General features: G+C 54.0%; 1 protein-coding gene across 1 annotated transcript in view; it reads right to left on the minus strand.

The window, feature by feature from the left end:
* Nucleotides 1–20,366: 20,366 nt before the first annotated feature.
* The window catches only part of CTNNBL1 (catenin beta like 1), a 177,844-nt gene continuing 175,933 nt past the window's right edge, over nucleotides 20,367–22,277 (minus strand). The window contains exon 16 of the mRNA XM_030825692.1: nucleotides 20,367–20,565. Within this exon, the coding sequence (XP_030681552.1) occupies nucleotides 20,477–20,565 (89 nt within the window). The 3' untranslated portion in view covers nucleotides 20,367–20,476. The remainder of the gene's footprint in view (nucleotides 20,566–22,277) is intronic.

Raw genomic sequence — 22,277 nt, forward strand, 5'->3', positions numbered from 1 at the left:
ATGACAACAGGGCTGTGTCTCCTTGTTTCCTAGCAGAGGTCCTGGCGCCGAGTGGGAGCTCCAGAAATAATTATTGAATGAATATACAAATGTGATTTCTGAAACGTGTTTGTGCTGGTCTCCTCCACTGGACTGAGAGGCTCAAGAGGAGAGACTGAGTGGATTTTGCTCGTCACTCTGCCACGGCAGAGCCCAGTACGTAGTAGGCCCTCAGCTATGGTTGGCCAGGTGAAGCCGGACAGTCCACATCCTGGCAGGGGTTATTACTTCCTCATTGCCACGAGCTGCAGCCATCATTTGCTAAAGGCCTAGAATGTATCAGGCCATGTGCCAAGTGCATAACCTGTTTTTTCATTCAATGCTCACAGCACTGACAGGTAGGGATTTGAATCTCCATTTTACAGATGAGGAGACTGAGGCCCAGAGAGGTGCCCAAGGTCTGACAGCCGGCAAGTGGCAGATCCAGGACCCAGTTTGGATCTTCCTGATTCCAAATCATAAACCACACTTCCTGCACTGGCCGCAGGCTGGTTCCTGAGCTGGGCTCTTGCTCATGTTTCTCTTTGAAGCTTTAGAGTGACCCTGTGAGTGTACACTGCTAACACCACTCTTTATACATGAGGAACCCAAGACTCAGAGGTGCAGAGGTGGCCCCAGCCTCCAGTCTGCAGAGCTGGAGCTTTTAAACACAAGGAGGCCCCTTCGGCTCCAAGGGCATTGTTTAGGGCCAAGATCTCAGCTGAGTGGAGGGGAAAGGGTCAGGCTGGCTACGTTTGTTTTTGTTTTTGTTTGTTGTTGTTGTTGTTGTTTTGAGACAGGGTCTCACCCTGTCTCACCCAGGCTGGAGTGCAGTGGCATGATCATAGCTCACTACAGCCTCGACCTCCTGGGCCCAAGCTATTCTCCCACCTCAGCCTCCCAAAGTGCTGAGATAACAGGTGTGAGCCACCATGCCTGGCTTGACCAACTTCTGATGCTGGGATTCAGTTTCCTCCATCATGTGGGCTGGGAACCAGGCACACTGAGCTCTAGCCGGCCTCTGCTTCCTCTGCGTTCCAGGTCATCTCTGGCGGCATCCTCTGCATGTGGCTGCTTCTCCATCTCTAGAATGAGAGGGCACAGCTTCCTCATCACCGGGGAGCATTTCCAGCTCAGTGCTCTAAGGTGCAAGAAGGAGAAGAGGGGTAGTGACTTGACCAAAGTGCCCAGGGTTCCAACAGGGGTCTTCAGAGACCCAGGCTAATGTTCTCCCCACTGAAGCGAAGGCCCTTTAAACCCAGGGCTGGGGCATTAAACCAAAGGAATGACATTCTAATGGTGAAAGTTCAGGCAAGGGTGGGGCTTGGGACAGGCTTGACCCACTTGACCCACATTGCTGGGCCTGGGTGGGGGCCGAGCTGTCTTCTGAGGCTTCAGTGGGCATCCCGGGCCCCTGTATTCATGATCTACTGGCAGAATCTGGATGGAGGCACCGGGTAATTATATTTAAATGGCTAGAACCTGCTCCGGTCTTTCACAGAACTCGCCAAGGCCTGTAAATCTGCCACAGCAGCTCACGGAGGGGATAAATTCCCCTCTAATCCGGGAACATCTCCAGCTGTGATCCCGAATGCAGTGCAGCATCGGGGGCTTTCCGAGCCTCTTTACCCGCCCAGGGTACAACAGCCTTCCAGGAGCAGAAGTGGGTGAGCCGGTGGCAACAGGCCCAGGTGCCTGGAGCTGCAGGCCTCCCACCCGCCCTGCCCTCCCCCCACGAGAAACCAGGTAAAGGGCCCCAGGGCAGCTTTGGCAGGAAGAGGTTTCCCTGGACTGTGTGCACATTTTCATTTTTCTGGCCATCCATCCAGACGATATTGATAATCTGTCTGATATCTGCTCTTTGCTAGTGTGGGGTAGTGGTGACAGCTCCCCACTGGGTTCAAATCCCAACCCCGTGTGGCCTTGTGCAGCTCACTTCTCTCTAAGCCTCATTTTCCCCATCTGAGAGATGTGCACCTCCCCTTCCCCAACCCCGGGGCTGTTGCAAAGAGCAGATGAGATAGAATCTTCGCACCATTTGGCAAACAGGCACTGTGCCCATGACTTTCCGTCATCTCATTTAAACTGCCTGAAGTGGGGGCTGTGACTATCCCCATTTTATTGATGGGCAAACTGAGACTGGAGGTGATAAAGAAACTTGGCCAGAGTTGCGTGTTTGTTTAGTCTCGCTTCCTTCCACCCACATTCACTGCGCTGTTCCTCCCATGCTCTAGTGCACCCTTTTTCCCCAAACCCCACTCCTCACACACCGTGCAGGGTGCAGCTCTAACTGGGCATATAAACAGTCACACACGTGTGCAGTGAGCTGTGGATGGCCTCATCTGAAGCCAGGGAGAGGTGGGCATGAGTCCAGCCTCGCTGCATCCCAGCCGCGTGATCCTGAGAGTCTTTCTAAGTGACTCATCCTTTCTAAGCCTCAGTTTCCTCATCTCCAAAGTGAAGATTATGATCCTTATTTTACTACTTCATGAAAATTATTCTTTTTTTTTCTTTTTTTTGAAAAAGAGTCTTGCTCTGTTGCCCAGGCTGGGGTGCAGTGGTGTGATCTTGGCTCACTGCAACCTCTGCCTCCGCAGGGTTCAAGCGATTCTCCTGCCTCAGCCTCCTGAGTAGCTGGGATTACAGGCACACACCACCACACCCAGCTAATTTTTGTATTTTTAGTAGAGACGGGGTTTCACCATGTTGGCCAGGTTGGTCTTGAACTGCTGACCTCAAGTGATCCACTTGCCTTGGCCTCCCAAAGTGTTGGGATTACAGGCACGAGCCACAGTGCCTGGCCAGCTTCATAAAAATTAAATGAGATACACACGAGAAGCATGCATTCAGCACCTGGCACAGAGTAGAGGCTCAATAAATGTTCGCTATTGACTTGTTTGTCCTCTCTGTCTCGGATAATCTATAGCTGTGAGGAATCTGGGCATCATCTTGATGCACCACCTCATTGGATAGGAGGGGCAACTGAGTCCCAGGGAAGGGCAGGGATTTCTGAGGTCACATGTCTCCTAATTTAGGCAGAGACAGGCCTGGATCCTGGGGCTCCACTCCACTCCATCAGTCCTCCATCCTGTGCCACTAGCAGCCAAAGGAACTAGAAGCCCAGCACTGGCCAGGGGAAGAAGCTGGAAGGCCTGTGTCCCAAGGAGGCCATCTCTGGCCAAAGGTCCAGTGTGCATCCTCTGAGCCCCAGCTCAGCCCTGGCCTCAGCATGTCCTGCGTCCACTATTCAGTCACCAGACCTGTGCTTCCCTGGTCCCTGGTGTTTCCAGAGCAGGAGCCAGCCGGGCAGTTCCTGAGGTCACCATTCCTTTGTTCTGCGCTTCTGTCCCTCTCCACTGGATGGGATGTGTGAGGCCCCACTGGCCCCTGAGCAGGGGCTCTCTCCCACTTCTCACCCCCACCCCAGTGAGGCTGGAGAGGCCCATTCGGTCGTCAAGAGGCAGTTGGAGGACCCCCCTAGTGTAAGGAGGTTTGAGTGCCGACTGCCTCATCCGGCCTGTGTGACCTTGGGCCTCTTCCTTCTCCGAGCCTCTATTGCTTCATCTGTAAAATGGGAATAATAACAGTGCTTATTGCAGAGGGTTGTTGGACAAGTTAAACATCATCACTTACTACATACTGCACCCGGCTCGGTAAACGGGAACAGTGACCACCACCAGCCAGGCCTGATCAGAACCTGGCTTCGGGTGCCGCGGGCCTGATTTGGTGGACATTCTCCAGCTGGGCTCCAGCTCAGGGGTGGAGGAGTCTGAAGAGTGAGGGAAGCCAAGATGCTGGGCCTCGGGCCCTCGGGAGGACTCCAGCTCCACTGACAGTGGGGACGAGGCCCCTGGCCAGGACATGTGGACTCTGGTGGTGCTGACAGGAGCGCACAGCCTGGAACAGGGGAGCGGTCTCTTCTGCTCCACTGTCCTCTGTCTCCCCATTTAAGAGGGACACTGCTGCGCTGACCTGGGAAGGTGACACCAGGCTGGGAGGGGCCCGCAGACCAGGCACGTTCACCTGGGTGAGCGAAGCAGCAGCTGGGGCCACAGTGAAGCACAAGGCTATGTCCCACTCTTAGCCCTGACCCATGCACCACCCTGTCTATCACACAGCCTCTCCTGACGTGCCCCCAACCAAATTCCTGACCTTTCCCATCTCACGAAGGGCACACCCATCCATCACCAACTCACATCCCCAGATCTAATCCCTCCAAGCCCTGTCCATTGAACCCGGAACTTCTTTCTCATCTGTGCAGTTCTCGGGGCGCAGCCCCATCTCTCAGCAACCACAGGAACCTCCTGCCTGCCCTCCGCGTGGGCACCCACACCCCGTGGTCAGTTCTGCTCCCAAAGCCAGAGGGTCTTCTTCCACAGATGCAAAACCGACCGCCCTCCCTTGCTGCAAATTCTCAATGACTCTCTCCCATGGCGTAGAATAAAATCCAAACAACTTCTTCCATGACGATCTGGGCTTCCTTCTGTGACCTCACCTCCCACCAGCTCCCCCTCATGCTCTCTTCCAGCCACTCGGTCTTCTGGCAGTTTCCAGAATGTTCCATCTTGCCTCCCACCACAGTTCCCTCTGCTAAGAACACCCTCGCATCTCCTCCAGAGTTGGCTTCAGTGCCGCTTCCTGGAGGGGCTGTCTCTCCCTCTCACGTGTCTCCTAACCCTTGGCCTCCTTCCCCTTGGCCTCCTTCTTGGCAGGCCTGGCCATCCTGCCTGCCCGCCCCTGACTCAGCTGTGAGGACTGCAATGGGTCCTTCTGCTTTTCTCCTTCTGTCCTCTCCAGCCCTAGTGCACAGTCGGGTCTCAGTAAATCTTGCAGAATGAACAGAGGGAAGTAATGGATGAGCAAATGGAGAGCAGCAACTTCAGCCTGGGGGAGACGTGACGCACAGTGAGGCTGATGCCTGCACTCCAGCCACAGGGATGGATGGGAAGGCCCACCCATCAGTGACACCAGCACGCTGTGTCCCTCTGGCGTTTCGTATCCCTCTCAGCCTCAGTTTCCCCAGGAGAATGAGAGAGTTGGGCAGGATGACCTCTGAGGCTCCTCCTCACCCTGGAGGTCTGTGTTCTGACACGTGAGGGAGGTAGGGGAGTGGCAAAGCAGGGGCCCTGGAGGTGGCTCTGGAGGGAGTTTGACCAGGTCCACACAAGGACAAAGCTCCCATAATGAGCTATCCTGCCTCTTTGGGCAGAAGTGAGCTCATCATTGCCGGAGGTATGTAAGCAGGGGTGCTGTTGAGAGGGCTCCTGAGGTTGGACCACGTGACCTGGCACACAGCCTGGAACTCAGAAAGGCAGCGGCTCCGCTCTAGAGGTCAGTCTCTCTGTCCCTGTTAGCTGTGTGACCTTGGTAAGCTGGTTCAGCTTTCTGAATCTTGATTACCTAATCTGAAAAATGGTGATACAGCATCAGCTTTGCAGGGTTTTGAGAACATGCACGGGGCCTGGAGCAGCATCAATGTTTAATAAGCACCAGCGCCTTCCCCAGCCCAGCCTGCAGCTCTAAGATGAACATTCTGGCCATATCAGGGACAGGTTGATGCTTTGTGCCCTGAGTCTGGCAGGGCCTGGTCGCTAATTATGGGCTTTCATGAGTGCCCCACATGGGGCTTCGTACCTGGGGGCCTGGCCTTGACCATGGAGTCCAGAAGAAAGGGCAGCCTTGAGTTGGCCCCTCAAGGTGCTGGGCACCCCTGCAGATCCACTGGCCTATGAATTCTACCCCCTCTCTTCCTCATCCCTCGCCTCCACCCAGGGAGCCCCATCCTTTCCACGCCTCCCAATCACGGCAAACTGCCTCATCAATCATGTTCTCTCTAATTAACTTCTAATTTACCTCTTTAGTCAAATCTGTTTACAATCAGAGACAAGAAAACACGCAGCAGCCCAAGGTACGGACGAGGGGACCAGCTCCGGGGACCGTGGAAGATCAATCAGCCCTTGACCAGGGTGGGAGCCACGGGGCTCCCCTCCCTTCCCAGTGAGGGCTGGGGGCACTGCAGCACGGGGGAGGGGGTTCACGTGGCTCAGTGCCCTGGCCCGTGGCAGCCTGGCAGCCAGCATCTCCATCCCGCCTCCCAGCCCAGAGGCCTCCCCTGCCCAGCCCCCCAGTGCCAAGTCACTGGCCCCAGCCCTCCCCAGCTCATTTCGTGTTTTTTTCTCTCCTGACCCTCCCGCCTCTCTAGGGAAAGCTCCTCAGGAACACGCATCCTGTCTCTCGCTGGCTGTGTGGACTTGGAAAATGGCTGAACAACTCTAAGCTTTTGTTTCCTCGTTGGCAAAGTGAGGAGTAAAATCACATCACCCGCCCCGCAGGAGCCAGTGAATACAAAATGTGTGTCCATCGGCAGCCCAGCCAGCGCCGTGCCTGGCCTGGGCACTGACCCGGCATGGACAGAGCACTGGTCCTTGTTTACTTTTATATTTTGGATGTTTTAATTTTTTTAAATTTCCAATGAATCTCAAACCTATAGAAAAGTTGCAGGTACAGTTTGTGATACATTCTCATCCCTGAATATTTTACTGTGTATTTTCTACAACAAAGACATATTCTTACATAACCAGAAGACAGCCACCAGAATTGGGAAACTCGTGTTGAAATAGCTCTAGTGTCTAACCCAGCGAAAGCCTGAGTTGTTTTTAATCCCACGGCACCACTTGCTGGACATGTGACCTTGGCCAAGCCACAGCGTCCCTCCTAGGCCTGTTCTCCACATCTGTGAAGGGTGGTCCAGGTAATGCTCCCATCGGCAGGGAGTTGTGAGAATTGTGAGCCAGCGCCTGGGAAGCAGCATGGGGTGGGGGACGTTGTTACCCTCTTCCTCTCAGGTGCAGAAACAGAGGCTCTGGGCCAAGCCTGGTGGCGCATGCCTGTAATCCCAGCACTTTGGGAGGCCAGGGTGGGCAGATCACCTGAGGTCAGGAGTTTGAGACTAGCCTGGCCAGCATGGTGAAAGCCCGTCTCTACTAAAAATACAAAAATTAGCAGGGCGTGGTGGTGCGTGCCTGTAATCCCAGCTACTTGGGAGGCTGAGAGGCAGGTGAATTGCTTGAACCCAGAAGGCAGAGGTTGCAGTGAGCTGAGATCATGCCATTGCATTCCAGACTGGGTGACAGAGTGAGAACTCCATCTCAAAAAAACAAAAACAAAAACAGAGGCTCAGGGAGAGTGGCCACTTGTTGCAGGTCACACACAGGAAGGCTGGAGTCAGAGCCCACGGCCCGGAAGAGGCAGAACCTGGCAGGCGTGGCGGGCACGTTCTCCAATCAGAGAGAGGGAACCCGGGCTCAGAAAGCCCATGGACTTTTTTCTTAGGCTTCGGCCTGTGAGCAGGGAGCCAGCAGGTGGTTAAGAAGGGAAAAAGCATGGAGGAAGGAGGATAAAGATTATTCATGGTGCACCAATAACACCTGGAGGAGGGAATGGGCACCTCGGAGGAGGTCACTCATGGAGGGGCTGGAGGGAGGACACCCCCAACGCTGGGGATCCTCAGAGGGGCCTGTGACCCATCAAGGTGAAGGACCCCGGCAGAGGGGGCAAGACCTGCCGACTTGGCTGTGGCATGGCCTGTCTTCGAAGCAGACTCCTTCTGCCCGCATTTCTATCTATCTACTCACTGGCTGATACATCTGTTCACTGGCTCATTTGGTTTGCACACACTCTTCCCTATTTCTGGAACATTCCTCCAGCTCCTCCCACAGCTGTTCCCACTCACAGTTCAGGTCTCAGCTCACACCTCGCCTCCTCAGAGAGGCCTTCCAGGACCATCTGGCCTTGCACAGACCTTCCTACACCCACACTCCAATTTGCTCGATCTCATCAGCTTGTGCATTTTCTTCCTATCATTTTATTTATTTATTTATTTAATTTTAAGGCAGAGTTTTGCTACTTTTTGCCCAGGCTGGAGTGCAATGGCGTGATCTCAGCTTACTGCAACCTCCACCTCCTGGGTTCAAGCAATTATCCTGCCTCAGACTCCCGAGTAGCTGGGATTACAGGCACATGCCACCATGCCCGGCTAATTTTGTATTTTTAGTAGAGATGGGGTTTCACTATGTTGGCTAGGCTGGTCTCGAACTCCCGACCTCAGCTGATCCACCTTGGCCTCCCAAAGTGCTGGGATTACAGACATGAATCACCATACCTGGCCTCCTATCATTTATTTATTTATTTATTATTTTTTGTAAGAGACAGGGTCTCACTCTCTTGCCCAGGCTGAAGTACAGTGGTGCCATCATGGCTCACTACAGCCTCGAACTCCTTGCCTCAAGCAATCCTCCTGCCTCAGCCTCCTGAGTAGCTGGGACCACAGGCATGCACCACCATGCCTGGCTAATTTTTAAGTTTTTGTAGAGATGAGGTCTCGCTTTGTTGCCCATGCTGGTCTTGAACTCCTGGGCTCCAGCGATCTGCCTGCCTTGGCTTCCCAGTGCTGGGATTACAGACATGAGGCACTGCGTCCGGCCCTACCATTTATTCCTATCAGAAATTGTATCATTGAATTCCCTCCCTTTGGTTGGTTGGTTAGGTTGTTTAGTGTCCGTCTCCTCTTCATGAGTTCTTTGAAAGCAGAGATCTTTGTTTTGCTCATTTCTGTCTCCCTAGAGCCCAGCGTCATTACTGGCACATTCCTTCCTGTCTGCCCTGGTGCTGGCCAATGTGGGGAACACGGAAATGGAATCAGACAGGGGCTCTGCCCTCACCTGCTCGCATCCTCCCGAGATACAATCACAGAATCTCACGGCAGGCAGGGACGGCCAAGTCCAGCTTCCTGCCCGTGATGCTACTGGATGGGACTAACCCTCCTGGGGACAGACCTCCAGGTGTGCTGGCCAGAAGAGAGGCAGCACCCACAGGAGGCACCCCAGGCACAGGCCCGTCTCCAGGGTCAGCAGGTGTGGGCTCAAGCCCAGCTCTGCCCAATCTCGCTGGGCCCCAGCTGGGCTGTCCTGGCTGTCAACCTGAAATGACACCTGAAATGACTTCCGCGCCTCCCCATTCATCTCTGGGAGCCCTGGATCAGTGCTGTGGGGAAGAGGGGAGGTCTGTGTGTGAGCCTCCGCCTGGGGAGCGGGGATCTTATTTGAGGACGGGGAGACACATCTTGTCGCAGAGGCTTGAGCGGGAGGGGTGGCAGCTCTGGTGGAGGGGGGCGCCCCTGCTGTCTGGCAGTGCTGTTTGTTCATATTTCTATTTCCCTGCCTGTGTTTCTCTTCCAGACTGTGTGATTAGGTGTCTGGAGTGCCTCCGATTCTGTTCCGATAGAATTTGCCTTGTTTAATCAGTAACAGGGTGGCTGCCTCTGACAGCTGTTTTTTCCTGGAAAAAAATAAAGGCAGCTAGAGATGGAGTGAGTTGGGAGGCATTTGGGAATTGGGTTTCTTGGCTTCACTCCACCTTCGCCATAGACTTACGGGTGACCTGGTGCCTGTCCCTTCCCCTTCTGGGGCCTCAGTTTGCCCATCTGTAAGATGGGGGAGTTGGGCCTTGTGATGCCTAAGCCGTGACTTTGAACTTAAAGGTTGGCTGAGCACCTGCTACATGTGCTGTGCTGTGACAGGGCGTGGGGCTGAGCTCGGGAAAAAAATCACTCACTCCGGTGCCAGAGAAGAGGCATTTAAATCCAAGGTGGCATTTTTGTTGCCGTGTTCTTAATTGTAATTGCCATTTAAATAGATTAATGATAATTAATAACACTGATAATGTACTGTCCTTTGTCTGGGAGGATGACATTGCAGACCCACTGTCCCGAGGTGGAGCCGGGCTGCACTGACCCCTCCCTCCTCTCACCTCCCGCTCTTCCTCCCTCCCGACTCTGTGTCCCTGGTCGCGTGTGGTCGTCACTGAGTTGCGATCGTCTCTTAGCATGAAGATCTCTCCCGTGAGACCATGAGCTGTTCCAGAGAGCCAGGGGTCGGTTCAGTCACTCTCAAATCCTCCAAACCAGGGAGGAGCTGCCTCGAGAGGGGACCAGTACATGCTGGATGGATGAGTGGCTAGATGAAAGGCTGCTGGGAGAGGTGGGTGAATGAATTCAGGAGTGGCTTTCATCTCTGGCCAGGTGAGGTGACTGAGCTGTCTCAAGGATCCCACCTCTGCTTTGAGCCCCCTCGTCTCCCCCTCACTCACACACACATCTGGCTGCTCCTGGAATATGTGAGGCACACTCGAGGCTTTGCCTCACTATTTCCTCTGCCTAGAATATTATTCCCAGCTTCCCCCAGTGGCTGCTGCACTCATCTGTCCACTCTCAATCTGACATCGTCTCCTTCGAGGACCTTCCCTGACTGTCCAGTCCGAGTGGCCACCCTCCCTTCCAGTCACTCTGTTATTTTCAAGCTGCCCGGCTGTGTGTCTGCCTGCCTGTATACTCTGGGTCTCCTGTCCTCGAAGGCAGCAGGGCTGGGAGCGTTCTGCCTCGTTTGCTGTGAAATCCCCATAGCCCTGCCCAGGGCCGGCTCACATGCTAAGTGCTCAGAAGCGACCTGCTGCAGGCGTGTTGGAGGCACACCTCCAGGGTGGCATGCCCTGTGCTGGGCACCAAGTGCAGAAACGGATGAAAATCAGCCCCGTCCTCAGGCAGCAGGACCTGTACTCATCATGACCTGGCTGATGGCGGGTTGTGTCTGCATCTGTCTCCCTTGCCAGGGCAGGACTTGTGCTCCTGTTTCCCAGAGAGGGCTGCATCCGTCCCAGAGCTAGTCCTGAGCAAGAAACATAATTGGCCAAGGGGAAATGGGAAGTAGCGGGGCCGGGGAGCAGAAACGGAGGTGGGTGGCCTTGTGAGCCGACAGATGAGGGAGCATCCATGGGGGCTGGAAGCCATGGCTGGAATCCACTAGCAGCTCAGGCCCACAGCACTTTAGTTTAAAGAGCACTTGTTGTATACATAGGCACACTGCTCACTCTTTGCTCCTAAGGGACTTCGCCTTGGGTGGTTACTGAAGATTGATGTTTTACAGGTTTGTTCAGTTGTTCTGGTATAAATAATGATGAATCACCTTGTAGTCCAGTGGGGAACAGTCTAGTCTCATCTTACAGTATTTCAAGAATATCAGTAATGACGATATGAGCCTGGACCAGCACTTTATAGTTGGTCGAGCCTTTTGCGTGCATCAGCTTGTGGCAGGTCTCCACAGTGAAGGGTCCCCCCATATCACAGATGAGGAGACTGAGGCTCAGGGAGTGAAGCAACTCACACAGCAGGGGAGCAGCAGGGCTGGGATTTGAGCCCAGGCAGCCTGGCTGCAGCGTCCACGTCCTGTGCTCATTCACCACACAGGTCCATGTGCCCAGCCCGGAGGAGGTCAGGCAGCAAGTGGGCCCAGAGGCCAGCCTGGGGAAGTACGGTCCGTGTATCTTTGGATCTTCCCCCATGACAGAGAGACTTCTGCTTGCAGCTGCTGCAAGCAAGTGCCTGTCATCAGGTGCTATTCCCAGGAGGGCTGGAGTGGTGTGGGGAGGAAAGGCAGCTGGCCCAGGCCATGTCCTGTCACAGCTACTTAATGAGCTTAACTGATAACCATGGGCCCTGGCATGTTGCCAGCTGGGCCTGTCCATTTGGCCGGTGTTCCTGGCCTCACACTCACGGGCTGGGGGAGGTAGCCATGGGGCCGAGGGAGGGGTCTAAGGGTCTCCAATTCTTTTGAGTGCTGGCAGCCATAGCCAAGGTCAGAGGCAAAGCTGTGTGACCTTGGGCAAATTCCTTGATTTCTCTGTGCTTCCTTTTCTTATCTGTAAGATGGAAGTGAGCATGGCTACCTGGGAAGAAGCTACAGGGATGCAATGAAGTGCTAGGGACAGCAGCTTTCATTCAGTTCGGAGACTGCCTGGCACACAGTAGGCACTTGGTCAGCTTTTTTTTTTTTTTTTTGTGAGATGGGGTCTAGGCTGGACTGCAATGGCGTGATCTCAGCTTACTGCAACCTCCGTCTCCCAGGTTCAAGGGATTCTCCTGCCTCAGCCTCCCGAGTAGCTGGGATTACAGGTGCCTGCCACCATGCCCAGCTAATTTTGTATTTTTAGTAGCAACAAGGTTTCACCATGTTGGCCAGGTTGGTTTCGGACTTCTGACCTGAAGTCATCCACCCGCCTCGGCCTCCCAAAGTGCTAGGATTACAGGTGTGAGCCACTGTGCCTGGCCAGCACTCAGTGAAATTTCTACCCCAAGTCCTTCCAAAGACTCTCACTTTGACAATTTGTAGGTTCAAGAAAACATAATCCCAGCCTCACCATGCTTGAAAAAAAAACAGAAAAAGGCTTCTGTGGCAGGGCAGAGATCTGGATACTCATCTATGTCTGTCACTAACTGATGGGAAGGTGTGGGTCCTAGTTCTATCTGCGCCTCAGTGTTCTCATCTGCAAAATGGGCTGGTAATAAGACTCAGTGAGATGGTGCATGCCAAATGCTTAGTATAGAGCCAAGCATTTGATTAATGCTAAAGACTGGAGCTGTCACTGTGGTAGTTCTGAGTGCCAGACCTGCAGACCCTGTGTGATCTTAGGACAGTCACCTACTCTTTTTTTTTTTTTTTTTGAGGCAGAGTCTCACTCTATCACCCAGGCTGGAGTGCAGTGGTGTGATCTCAGCTCACTGCGACCTCTGCCTCCTCGATTCAAGTGATTCTTCTGCCTCAGCGTCCTGAGTAACTGGAATTATAGGCATGTGCCACTGCGCCCCACTAATTTTTGTATTTTTAGTAGAGATGGGGTTTCGCTATGTTGGCTAGGCTGGTCTTTAACTCCTGACCCCAGGTGATCCGCCTGTCTCCCAAAGTGTTGGGATTACAGGGGTGAGCCACTGTGCCTGGCCCAGGACAGTCATCTACTCTCTTGGGGCCTCTGCTCATTTGTAAAACTGGATACCTGCAAGGTATGCTTTGCCTCAGCTCTGCTGTTCCAGGAATCCCTGTGTTGAACACTGCTTCCCCTGAAACTCATTTGCATTAGGTGGGGGCAGAAACTGTCATGCCCATTTCCCAGCTGAGGGGAGCGAGGTCCCTGGTTTTTAGCGACAAGCCACAGCTCTCTGCCGCCTCTTGCCTGTTCAATGTGGGGGTGGGGCATGGGGTGGGGCAGGAAGGCCTGGGGAGAAGGGTCTGGGTCTGGACTCTCCAGTGAGTGGGGCTGAGCCGACTCAGAGTGGAGGCAGGGCTGAGGGTGGGCGGGCAGATTTATTGCAGCCATTCCTCTCCCCTGCAGCGCCTGCTTCTAATGAAATTTTACGGCAGGTGGAAATGATACGACTCCGCCAGCCCTAAAAGCACTTCTATTTATTCATTAAAGATATTTATATACTGAGCAGCTCTCTCTGCTGGCCCCACCCCACTCCTGCAGGGCCAGTGAAGTTGCTCCCAGCTCTGGGTGCTGGGGGAAGGCTCCCAGGGCCAACCAGGGGCCTCTCTCTGCAGTGACTGGTTGGTTCCGCCTCAATACATCCCAAATCCCCTATCTCCAACCCATGCCCGTTCCTGCTCTGAAGCACCAGTGTCTCCTCCTGGTCCAGCGTGCACCAGGCACTTCTTGGATCTCTGCTTCCACGCTGGTCTCCACAGTGTCCTCTGTAGAGCAGCCACAGGCATCTTTCCAAAATCAAATCATGTCCCTTCCAGGCTCAAAACTCCCCTGAAGCCCTCAAGGCCCTGTAAGATCCATCCTCGGCCTCACTCTTGGGTCCGGCCACAGTGGCCTCTTTGGACTCTTTTCCGGAGGACGATGCTCCGCCTCAGCTCAGGACCTTTGCACCTGCGTCTCTGCATAGGCCCCTCATTCCCCGGCTCTTTGGCTGCCCGGCTCCTTGACGTCATTTGGAGCTTAGCTCAAGCTCAAAGGCCCGCATCAAAGAGGGCTTTCCAGGCCACTCAGCCTGAGGTCCCCCCGTTCCTCGTTGCATCCCGCCGCATCTTGGTTGCTCCTTCAAAACACTCAGTTGTCACTCGATGTAACTGTTTGCATGTTTGTCTTTTGGTCTGTCCCTTGAGGATGCGTGCTCCCGGAGGCCAGGAACAATGTCTGTTTTGTTCCCCTATGTGGCTTATGAGGGGTGTTTGGTAATTGATAGAGCCATGAGTGGTGGAGGATCGGCTGGGTACCGTGACCCAGCCACAGGTACTGGTCTACATGGGACTCCCCAGGCTGGTCACTCGCTGTCCTTGAGTGAAGGAGAACCGAGACTGAGTGCGACGGTCATGCTCATGGCTCACAGCAGCTGGGCTGAGGGCAGGTGCCCGCCCCTACACTCCTGGGGGTTTCCTGGATGGGGCTGGCTCAAGCAGGCTCCAGGAGCTGCAGGCAGATTGGAGCCTTTTCCAGCCTTTTCCCTGGCCTTGGCCTCTGTAAGTCAGTCCCCTGGTGGCTTTTCCCCAGCTGCTCCCCAGGGGCCGTGGACTTCCTGTGGCTCCGTGGTGCTGCCCGGATGGCCCTGCTTGTCACCTTGCAATGGAATCTGCTTCCCCCTCATTCAGGGACTGAAAGAGCCTGGGGGAAGTAGACACAGGACTTGTCCGGGAACAAGCTCTGTGACTCTGGACCAGCACAACCCCGGAGCCTGTCAGCTTCTGCCATGGCCGGGAGCTCATTGAACCCCCATGCCCTGCCAACGTCAAGGTAGTTGGGGCCTCCAGTGAGGCAGCTGAAAGCCCCAAAATCCCCAGAGCCCTGTGTCTTATTGTGCCCTAGCCCTCTGCCTGGGCAGTTCCCTCTGCCTCAAAAGACTTTCCACCTCTAGCTTTTGAGGCTCACGGCCATCATTAAGACTCTGGTGAAAGTTGCTCAAGACACAGGGTGCGTGGTCCCCCAGGCAGGGGGCCCTCCTCTGTCCCACAGCCTTTGCTCACCTCTATGAAGCCCCCTGTCACTCTATGGTGATACCCTGTTTGACTACGCTAAGAGCTCAAACCGCATCTCAAACTTCGGTGCATCCCTCAGCGCCCAGCCTGGGCCTGGCACACAGTAGGTGCTCAGCAAGTGCTTCTTGGGAGATGTATGGAAGGAGGCACAACATGGGGTGAGGAGAACAGACTGGTGGATGATCTGGACGAGAAGGAATTTGGGCTCTGTGCACAGGCAGGGGTGGGTGGATGGGGTGGGGGGACAGGCAACAATCCTCACTGCAGCAGTGCCAAACAGTGGTTCTCCTCACTGCTGCAGATGGAAAGCCCCACCTTCCAGATGTTTCTCAGATTTCCTCCCTTTCCCATGGGAGAGCAGCCAGGGCCACAGCCATGTGACTGCCCATCCCTAGCCAGGAAATCTGGCCTAGGGCCTCCACGCAGGTGAGGATGACAGCCAGGCACCGAGATGTGGCAGGGACAGGCTGAAGGGCGCTGGGCCTCTGCAGAGCCGCACGGGCTTCAGTCATGGGGTAGGGGAAGCGCTGCCTTGCTGGGGCTTCTGCTCCCAATGTATTCTGTGCCACCTTCTCCAGCCTCACCAGGCCCTCTCTAGCAACCAGCTGGAAGACAGGGTGGCCCTGAGATTAGGAGCAGGGGTCGGCTTGGGTTCCATTCCCAGCTGTCACTCTAAACCACTGCCCCCCTCAGTCTGGTGTCCTCATCTGTGGCATGGACTTGATGAGGCAAGTACCTACAAGTCAGGCTGGGCGCTCACGCCTGCAATCCCAGCACCTTAGGAGGCTGAGGCAGGAGGACTCCTTGAGCCCAGGAGTTTGGGACCAGCCTGGGCAACAACAACAAAAGGAAGTACCTACATTTCAGGAACGAGGGTTAAACGAGCTAATCTGAGGAAAGTACTTAGCTCAATGAGTCCAGAGCTCAGTGAGTATTAGCTAATATGGTGCACGCGTAATTCGATTCTAGCACACTAAATGACCTCACTTATAGGAGAAACGCAGATTAAAGCAATAAGCAGGCTACACTGTTCACCCACCGAGGCGAAGCGCTGAGCCTGCTAACAGCGCGCTGGTGACGGTGCATGTGGGCAGAGGACACTCGTGCACGCAGTTGACAAAAGTGGCAATATGTATCACAATGAAAAAGGCACACTGTCTTTGACTTGGCAATGCTACTTGGGAGTTTAAACTCACACATGTGTGAAATGACGCCCTACACAAGGATGATCATTGCAGCATTGTAATAGCCAAAGATCAGAAACAGTCTGAATGTCCATTAACGCAATTAACAACATCATGGTACAGCTCTGCGATGGAGTGCGCCTATTAAAGGAGTGGGGGCAGCTGTGTGTGGTGACGGGGAATGAGAAGTAAGGTGCACAACAGAGGACACGATGCCACCATTTGTGTTAAAAATATTTTTATTCACTTGAAAACACATAGGAGTCTCTCCGAAAGGGAACGGGTACTTCCGCTCATGAGCCGTGGTGGCTTCTGAGGAGGGATGCTGGGCGGCCGGGAGACACGCCTGGCAGGGAGACGCGTGCACTATGTGCCCTTACGCGCCGTCTGAGGTTTACACCAAGGGCACGTGTTACCTAATCAAGAAGGTGACTGAGAAACGCCTGCCATTTTCCCCAGCACAGATAACGAAGGCCCACTGCTGTGCTACCAGCCACTTTCCATGTGTGCCAAAGAGCAAGACAGATTGAAAAATGCGGGTCTGCTTTTACCTCTACTGTTGGGTAAGGAAATCTAATCAAGAAGCCTTGCCTTTAGGAAAGCGAGTCTCGTCTCCCTGTTGACACTAAATTGACGCCCTCAGTAATGGCAGAAGATGCCACCTGTGCACTGGTGCTACCGTGGGGGTGACTGAAGGATGCCTTCCAGCGGCCCTGACAATGCGTTTCCCCTGATAAGGAAGGCACGTGGCCTGCATGCAAATCTCTGTGAATTAGAGACGGCCCATCTTGCCGCTGCTGAATCCAAGCGTGCAACCACCACAAACGGAGCAGCAAGCTGCCACGGAAGATGAGGGTGGAATCCTATTTCCCCTGTGAAGAAACCCTGGCGAATATTGCTAAAAGGTAATCTGATTGCCATGTTTGGGTTGGAAAAGGAATACTGCCTCTCTGGATGCTATGGTCTGGTCCCACTCAGCTATGGACATGAGGATGAACATGAAGAAGCTTTGTTTGAAGGGGCAAATTTAGACTGAACCCTTTCAGTGGGCAAAGAAGTCAGGTTCGGAGCCACAGGCCGAGGGCAGCCTTTCCTGGAAGCCCAAGAAGTTCCCCCAGAGGAGAGGTGCTGCTTTGTGAGGCAGATAGTTGTTTAGGCAGGCAGCAAGCTGCCTGAAAGCTGGGACCATGCTCCAAGAGCCCGGGGTGAGCAATGAGGAGCTCTACCTCACCCCGAAAAGCTTTGCAGGGCCTTGGGTTGTTGAAATCAGGGAGTGGTGGCGGCTGCTTTCTCCTTACCCTGTCTCCTTGGTCCCTCGGGGCCCTGGAACTGTATTCCCCTGCTGCACCCGAAGGGGCTACACCTCACATTGCCCCTAACCCTCCCCACACAAAACTAATGGAAAAGGGGGCCGCTTCCTCACTTGTCAAGGGAAGAGTTCCAACTTGCTTTTAGCAAAGGGACAGGATCTCAGGAGGCTGCCACATGCGAAGCAGGGCAAGGTGCGGCAACTGTGGAGTGCCTGAGCCGCCCCGGCCCTCCCTTCCTATGTTGGCCTCTAGGAGCTGGTGGGGAGGCCTGGGCTTCCGAACACGGCTGGCAAAACGCTGGACAGAACTCTGGAGGAGAATCAGATGGCAGCGGCTGCCTCCAGGGGCAGGAAGTCCTAGGCGATGGGAGAGGAGTGGGTGGACTCCTCACTGCCTTGCTTTTTGTTAAATCTTGAACTCCTATACCGTTTGCAAGCATTAACTGGTTAAAATTAAAATTGGAAAAGAAAATCAAGGTGAAGGACTGACGATGTCTAAAGTACCGATCTTAGCTCTAGAAGTCTGCTTCTCTAAGTTACACCTGGACATGCTCTATTTTTTGTGAATTCATTAAACCACACAACAGATGAAAGGATTGGAGCACGGTGTCAGCCGGTACGGTGTGACTCTTCCAGGTAGAGGAGCTCGGCAGGAGAGGGTGTGGACTGCGCCGCTGGACAGGCCTGGCTAGAATGTGTCTTCTGATGCTTGTTGGCCACAGGGCCTTGTGCAGCTACTTAACCTCTCTGAGCCCTCAGCCTCTGCTTGCATAAATCGGGGATAACAATGCCACTGGGCATTTGATACGTGCTAGCTACTACAGTTACAGAAAAGTCAAGGAACTAGACCCAAAGTGACAGTGCCACCATCTGATCCTGTGATAGGCCCTGTTGTGCTCTCCTGCCCCTCTCTGCAGGGACGCTTACGGTTATGCACTGTCCTCCCGCCAGGCTGCGAGTGAGCACCAGCCGGCAGGGCCTGCCTTACTCACTGTTCCGTCACCAGCCCAAAGCTGGACACAAAGCAGGTGCCTTCTTCTTCGGGGACCTCTAGGTGGCTTCCTGGGATGGCAAACAGGTTTCACCCAGCACGTCAACTCTGGCCAGATGGCAGTGGCCGCTTGGAGCCCTGTCCCTCAGGGTCTAGGGAACAGCAAGAGCGGCAGGGACATAGTGCGAGGTGTGTGGCGTCCCCAGCAGCCTGTCTGTGACCCTGGGCTGCACAATGCATGGGAATGAAATGCTGCTTTCTTCATCTGGCCACTCTTCTGCCTCCTCACTCATGGGGACTCTGTCCTTTGAGGATTGATTAAAAACATGCTAAAGCACTGCTGACTTCTGAGGGGGAAACCAACTTTCTCATCACCTATGTCGAATGAGTAGAATCACAGTTTTTTTATTTTTTGAGACAGGGTCTTGCTCTGTTGCCCAGGCTGTAGTACAGTGGAATGATCATAGCTCACTGCAGCCTTGACCTCCTGGGCTCAAGCAATCCTCCCACCTCAGCCTCCCGTGTGGCCGAGATCATAGGTATGTGTCACCATGCTTGGCTAATTTTTCTATTTTTTGTAGAGATGGGGTTTCACCATGTTGCCCAGGCTGGGACTACAGGCGCCCGCCATCACACCCAGCTAATTTTTTTGTATTTTTAGTAGAGACAGGATTTCACTATGTTAGCCAGGATGGTCTTGAACTCCTGAGCTCAAAGATCCTCCCTGCCTTGGCCTCCCAAAGTGCTGGGATTACAGGCGAGAGCCATCACATCTGGCCTGAAATCACAATTCTGAAGTCACAAATGTGTGCGGGAAGAACCAAAGGAAGCGACAGCTACAAAGCCATGACTGTGCCTTCATCACTGCGCTGCAGGCTCGCTGAGCATGCCATCCTCTGCAGCGAATGGGTATTATTGGCCCCACTGTGCAGTTTGAAGAAGTGAGATTCAGAAAGGTGAAACTCACTTATCCAAATGTACAGCTAAATCAGCCAGATGTGGTGGCACCTCCCTCTCAGCTACTCAGGAAGTCAAGGATGCGGTGAGCCGTGGTTGCACCACTGTACTCCAGCCTGGGCCAAAGAGTAAGACCCTGTGTCTTAAAAAAAAAAAAAACAGGCCGGGTGCGGTGGCCCACGCCTGTAATCCCAGTACTTTGGGAGGCCGAGGCGGGCAGATCATGAGGTCAGGAGATCGAGACCATCCTGGCTAACACAGTGAAATCCTGTCTCTACTAAAAATACAAAAAAATTAGCTGGGTGTGGTGGCGGGCGCCTGTAGTCCCAGCTACTCAGGAGGCTGAGGCGGAAGAATGGCATGAACCTGGGACGCAGAGCTTGCAGTGAGCCGAGATCACGACACTGCACTCCAGCCTGGGCAACAGAGTGAGACCCTATCTCAAAAAAAAAAAAAAAAAAAAAAAACCCAAACCAGAACAAAATGTACAGCTGGTAATGACGCGGTGGGGATATGGACCCAAACCTGTCCACTCTAAAGCAGTGGCTCTCACCCTGATGCACGGAACCACCGGGAGCTTTAAACAGCCCAAATGCCAGGGCCTCACTGAGAGATTTGATGCTATTTTTGCGGTGGGGCCCACGTTGGGATCTGGTAATCCTTCATGCAGCCCCCATCCGAGTGGTCTGACGTGCGGCGGAGCTCTGCATGCTCTGAGGGCTGTGGTCTGATGAGCGGCGGGGCTCTGCATGCTCTGAGGGTTGTGCTGTGTGGCCGGCCTCCCCAGGGATCTGGAGCCTGAGGCTCGGGCCTTGGGTCCCACATCTAGACTCCAGGTGGGTCCCCAGTCCAGCCTTACAGCAGCACCACTTGCGTAGCTCGGTGGTGAGGTTGTCACTGCTACGCCCTCTAAGCCTCAGCTTTCTCGCAGGCAGAGTGAGGCTGCCCACATGCCTTCCCTGGGGGAGTCCTGAAGTAGCTGCTGTGGGGAGAGGGGAAGGGAGGGTCAGCAGGCGAAGCTTAACTACAAAGAAAACTGGCCCGGGGATACCAAAACTAGCTTTAATTTGTCCAAAAGCCACACAGAGTTGTGTAGAAACTGATCCTGGGAGGGAAGCTGAGAGAGTCCACGATGCGCAGGGCCAAGGTGCCTCTAGAAGTTCTCCAGCAAGCCCAGGATGCGCTTTTGCTCGTTCTCCCGGAACTCCGGGCTCCGGCCGTCCCCGATGTTCTCTGCGTACTCTAGGGGGACAAAGATAGAGTCAGGAGTGGATCCTAGGCATGGCGTCCACCGTGGCTACGTCGCTTCATACCCTTCCCAGAACCCCAACTCCCAGAGGTGCAAGCCGCCCTAATGCCCCCATTGTAGCCAAATTCCTTGGGGTCTTGCCTTTGAGGCCCTCAGTGGAAAGGTCCCAACTTACCTTTCCATGTTTGGATTCCCCTCCTAGCCACACCCTTCACTTCCGCCCTCATGAATTTATTCACTCAACACACACGGCATGGATGCTACTAAGGTCTGAATGTTTGTGTCCCCTCCAAAATTCATGCTGAAACCTCATCCTCAACGCAGCAAAGGTCTTTATGGGGTGATTAGGTTCTTACCATCTAATTATAAGATTAGATTAGGTCTAGATTAGGTCTAATCTAGGGGGATTAGACCCTTGCAAAAGGACTCCAGGGAACTCTCAAGACCCTGTGCCCTTCCCCCTTCTGCAATGTGAGGATGCAACAGGAAGGCCCTCAGCAAACACCAAAGGTTGGCACGGTGCTCTTGGACCCCCCGCCTCCAGAATTGTGAGGAAGTACATTTCTGTTCTTCATAAATTACCCAGTCTCAGGGATTTTGTTATAGCAGCACGAACAGACTAAGACAGACACCCGCTGGGCAGGCACTGCTCTGGGCTAGTGGTTCTGAGTGTGGACCTGAGCAGCAGTAGCAGCAGCGGCAGCAGCACTGCATGGAAACTTACTAGAAACACAAATTCTTGGGACCACCCTAGACCCACTTAACAGGAAACGGGTGGGGCCCAGTGATCTGGGTTTTATTGAGTCTCCAGGTGATGCTGGTGTATGCTCCAGTTCGAGAACCTCTTTTTGGGAATGGGAATAAAGGAGTGATCGAAACAGATGCAAATTTCTGCTTGTGTGGAGCCTACTTTCTAGTGAGGGTCACAACCCAAAAAGTGAACAAAATACACAGGTAGCTGTCAGCAGGGAGTATCTGCTTAAAGATCAGAAGGAGATGAGTGTGGAAAGGTCTGGGATCGAATGGCAGGGCAGCCAGGGCAGAGGATCTAAGGGGGGGCACTTCTTTGGTTTATCTGAGGGTCAGCAAAGAGGTCAGTGTGGCCACAGCCTGGAGCCACGGGAGGGGGCCATACCCAGATGGTGTGGGTCTGTGCACCACGGTAAGGGCTGTGGCCTTTCTGTGGGGTGGGTCCTGAGCAGAAAGGAGTGATGTGATTTGACTTTTGCCAGATCCCTCTCAATGCTGTGTGGGGGACACCATGCGGGAAGCAAAGGCAGGGAAAGGAGATGTGACGTGACAGTGGCCTGGATCGGGCAGGTAATGGTGGAGGTGAGGCAACGTCTTCAGCTTCTTGATGTTTTCTGAGGGTGGCTCCAATAAGATTTACAGATAGACCGGAAATGGGGTGTGAGAAAGAGATGTGGATGTTGCAATCACCAAGAAATATGACAAGAGCATTGGGGAGGCTGACAGTGAGCCCAGAATCCCCCTAAGGACTGGGGGCACAGGTGCTGGTGCCAACAACAGGGAGGGGCTGTCAGGGGGTGCAGTCCCCCGACACAAACTTTGACAGCTGGGTGTATTCAGGGAAGGGAGGGAGAGAGAATAGTCTAGAAGTACTGGAGCATGGAAGACCCCTCCCATGTCTCCAGTGGTAGGAGGGGTGCGGGAGCGCCAGGTTTCAGAGAGACCAGGAAGAGAA

This window comes from Nomascus leucogenys, chromosome 13, assembly GCF_006542625.1.
Source record: "Nomascus leucogenys isolate Asia chromosome 13, Asia_NLE_v1, whole genome shotgun sequence".
Taxonomy (NCBI): Eukaryota; Metazoa; Chordata; class Mammalia; order Primates; family Hylobatidae; genus Nomascus; species Nomascus leucogenys.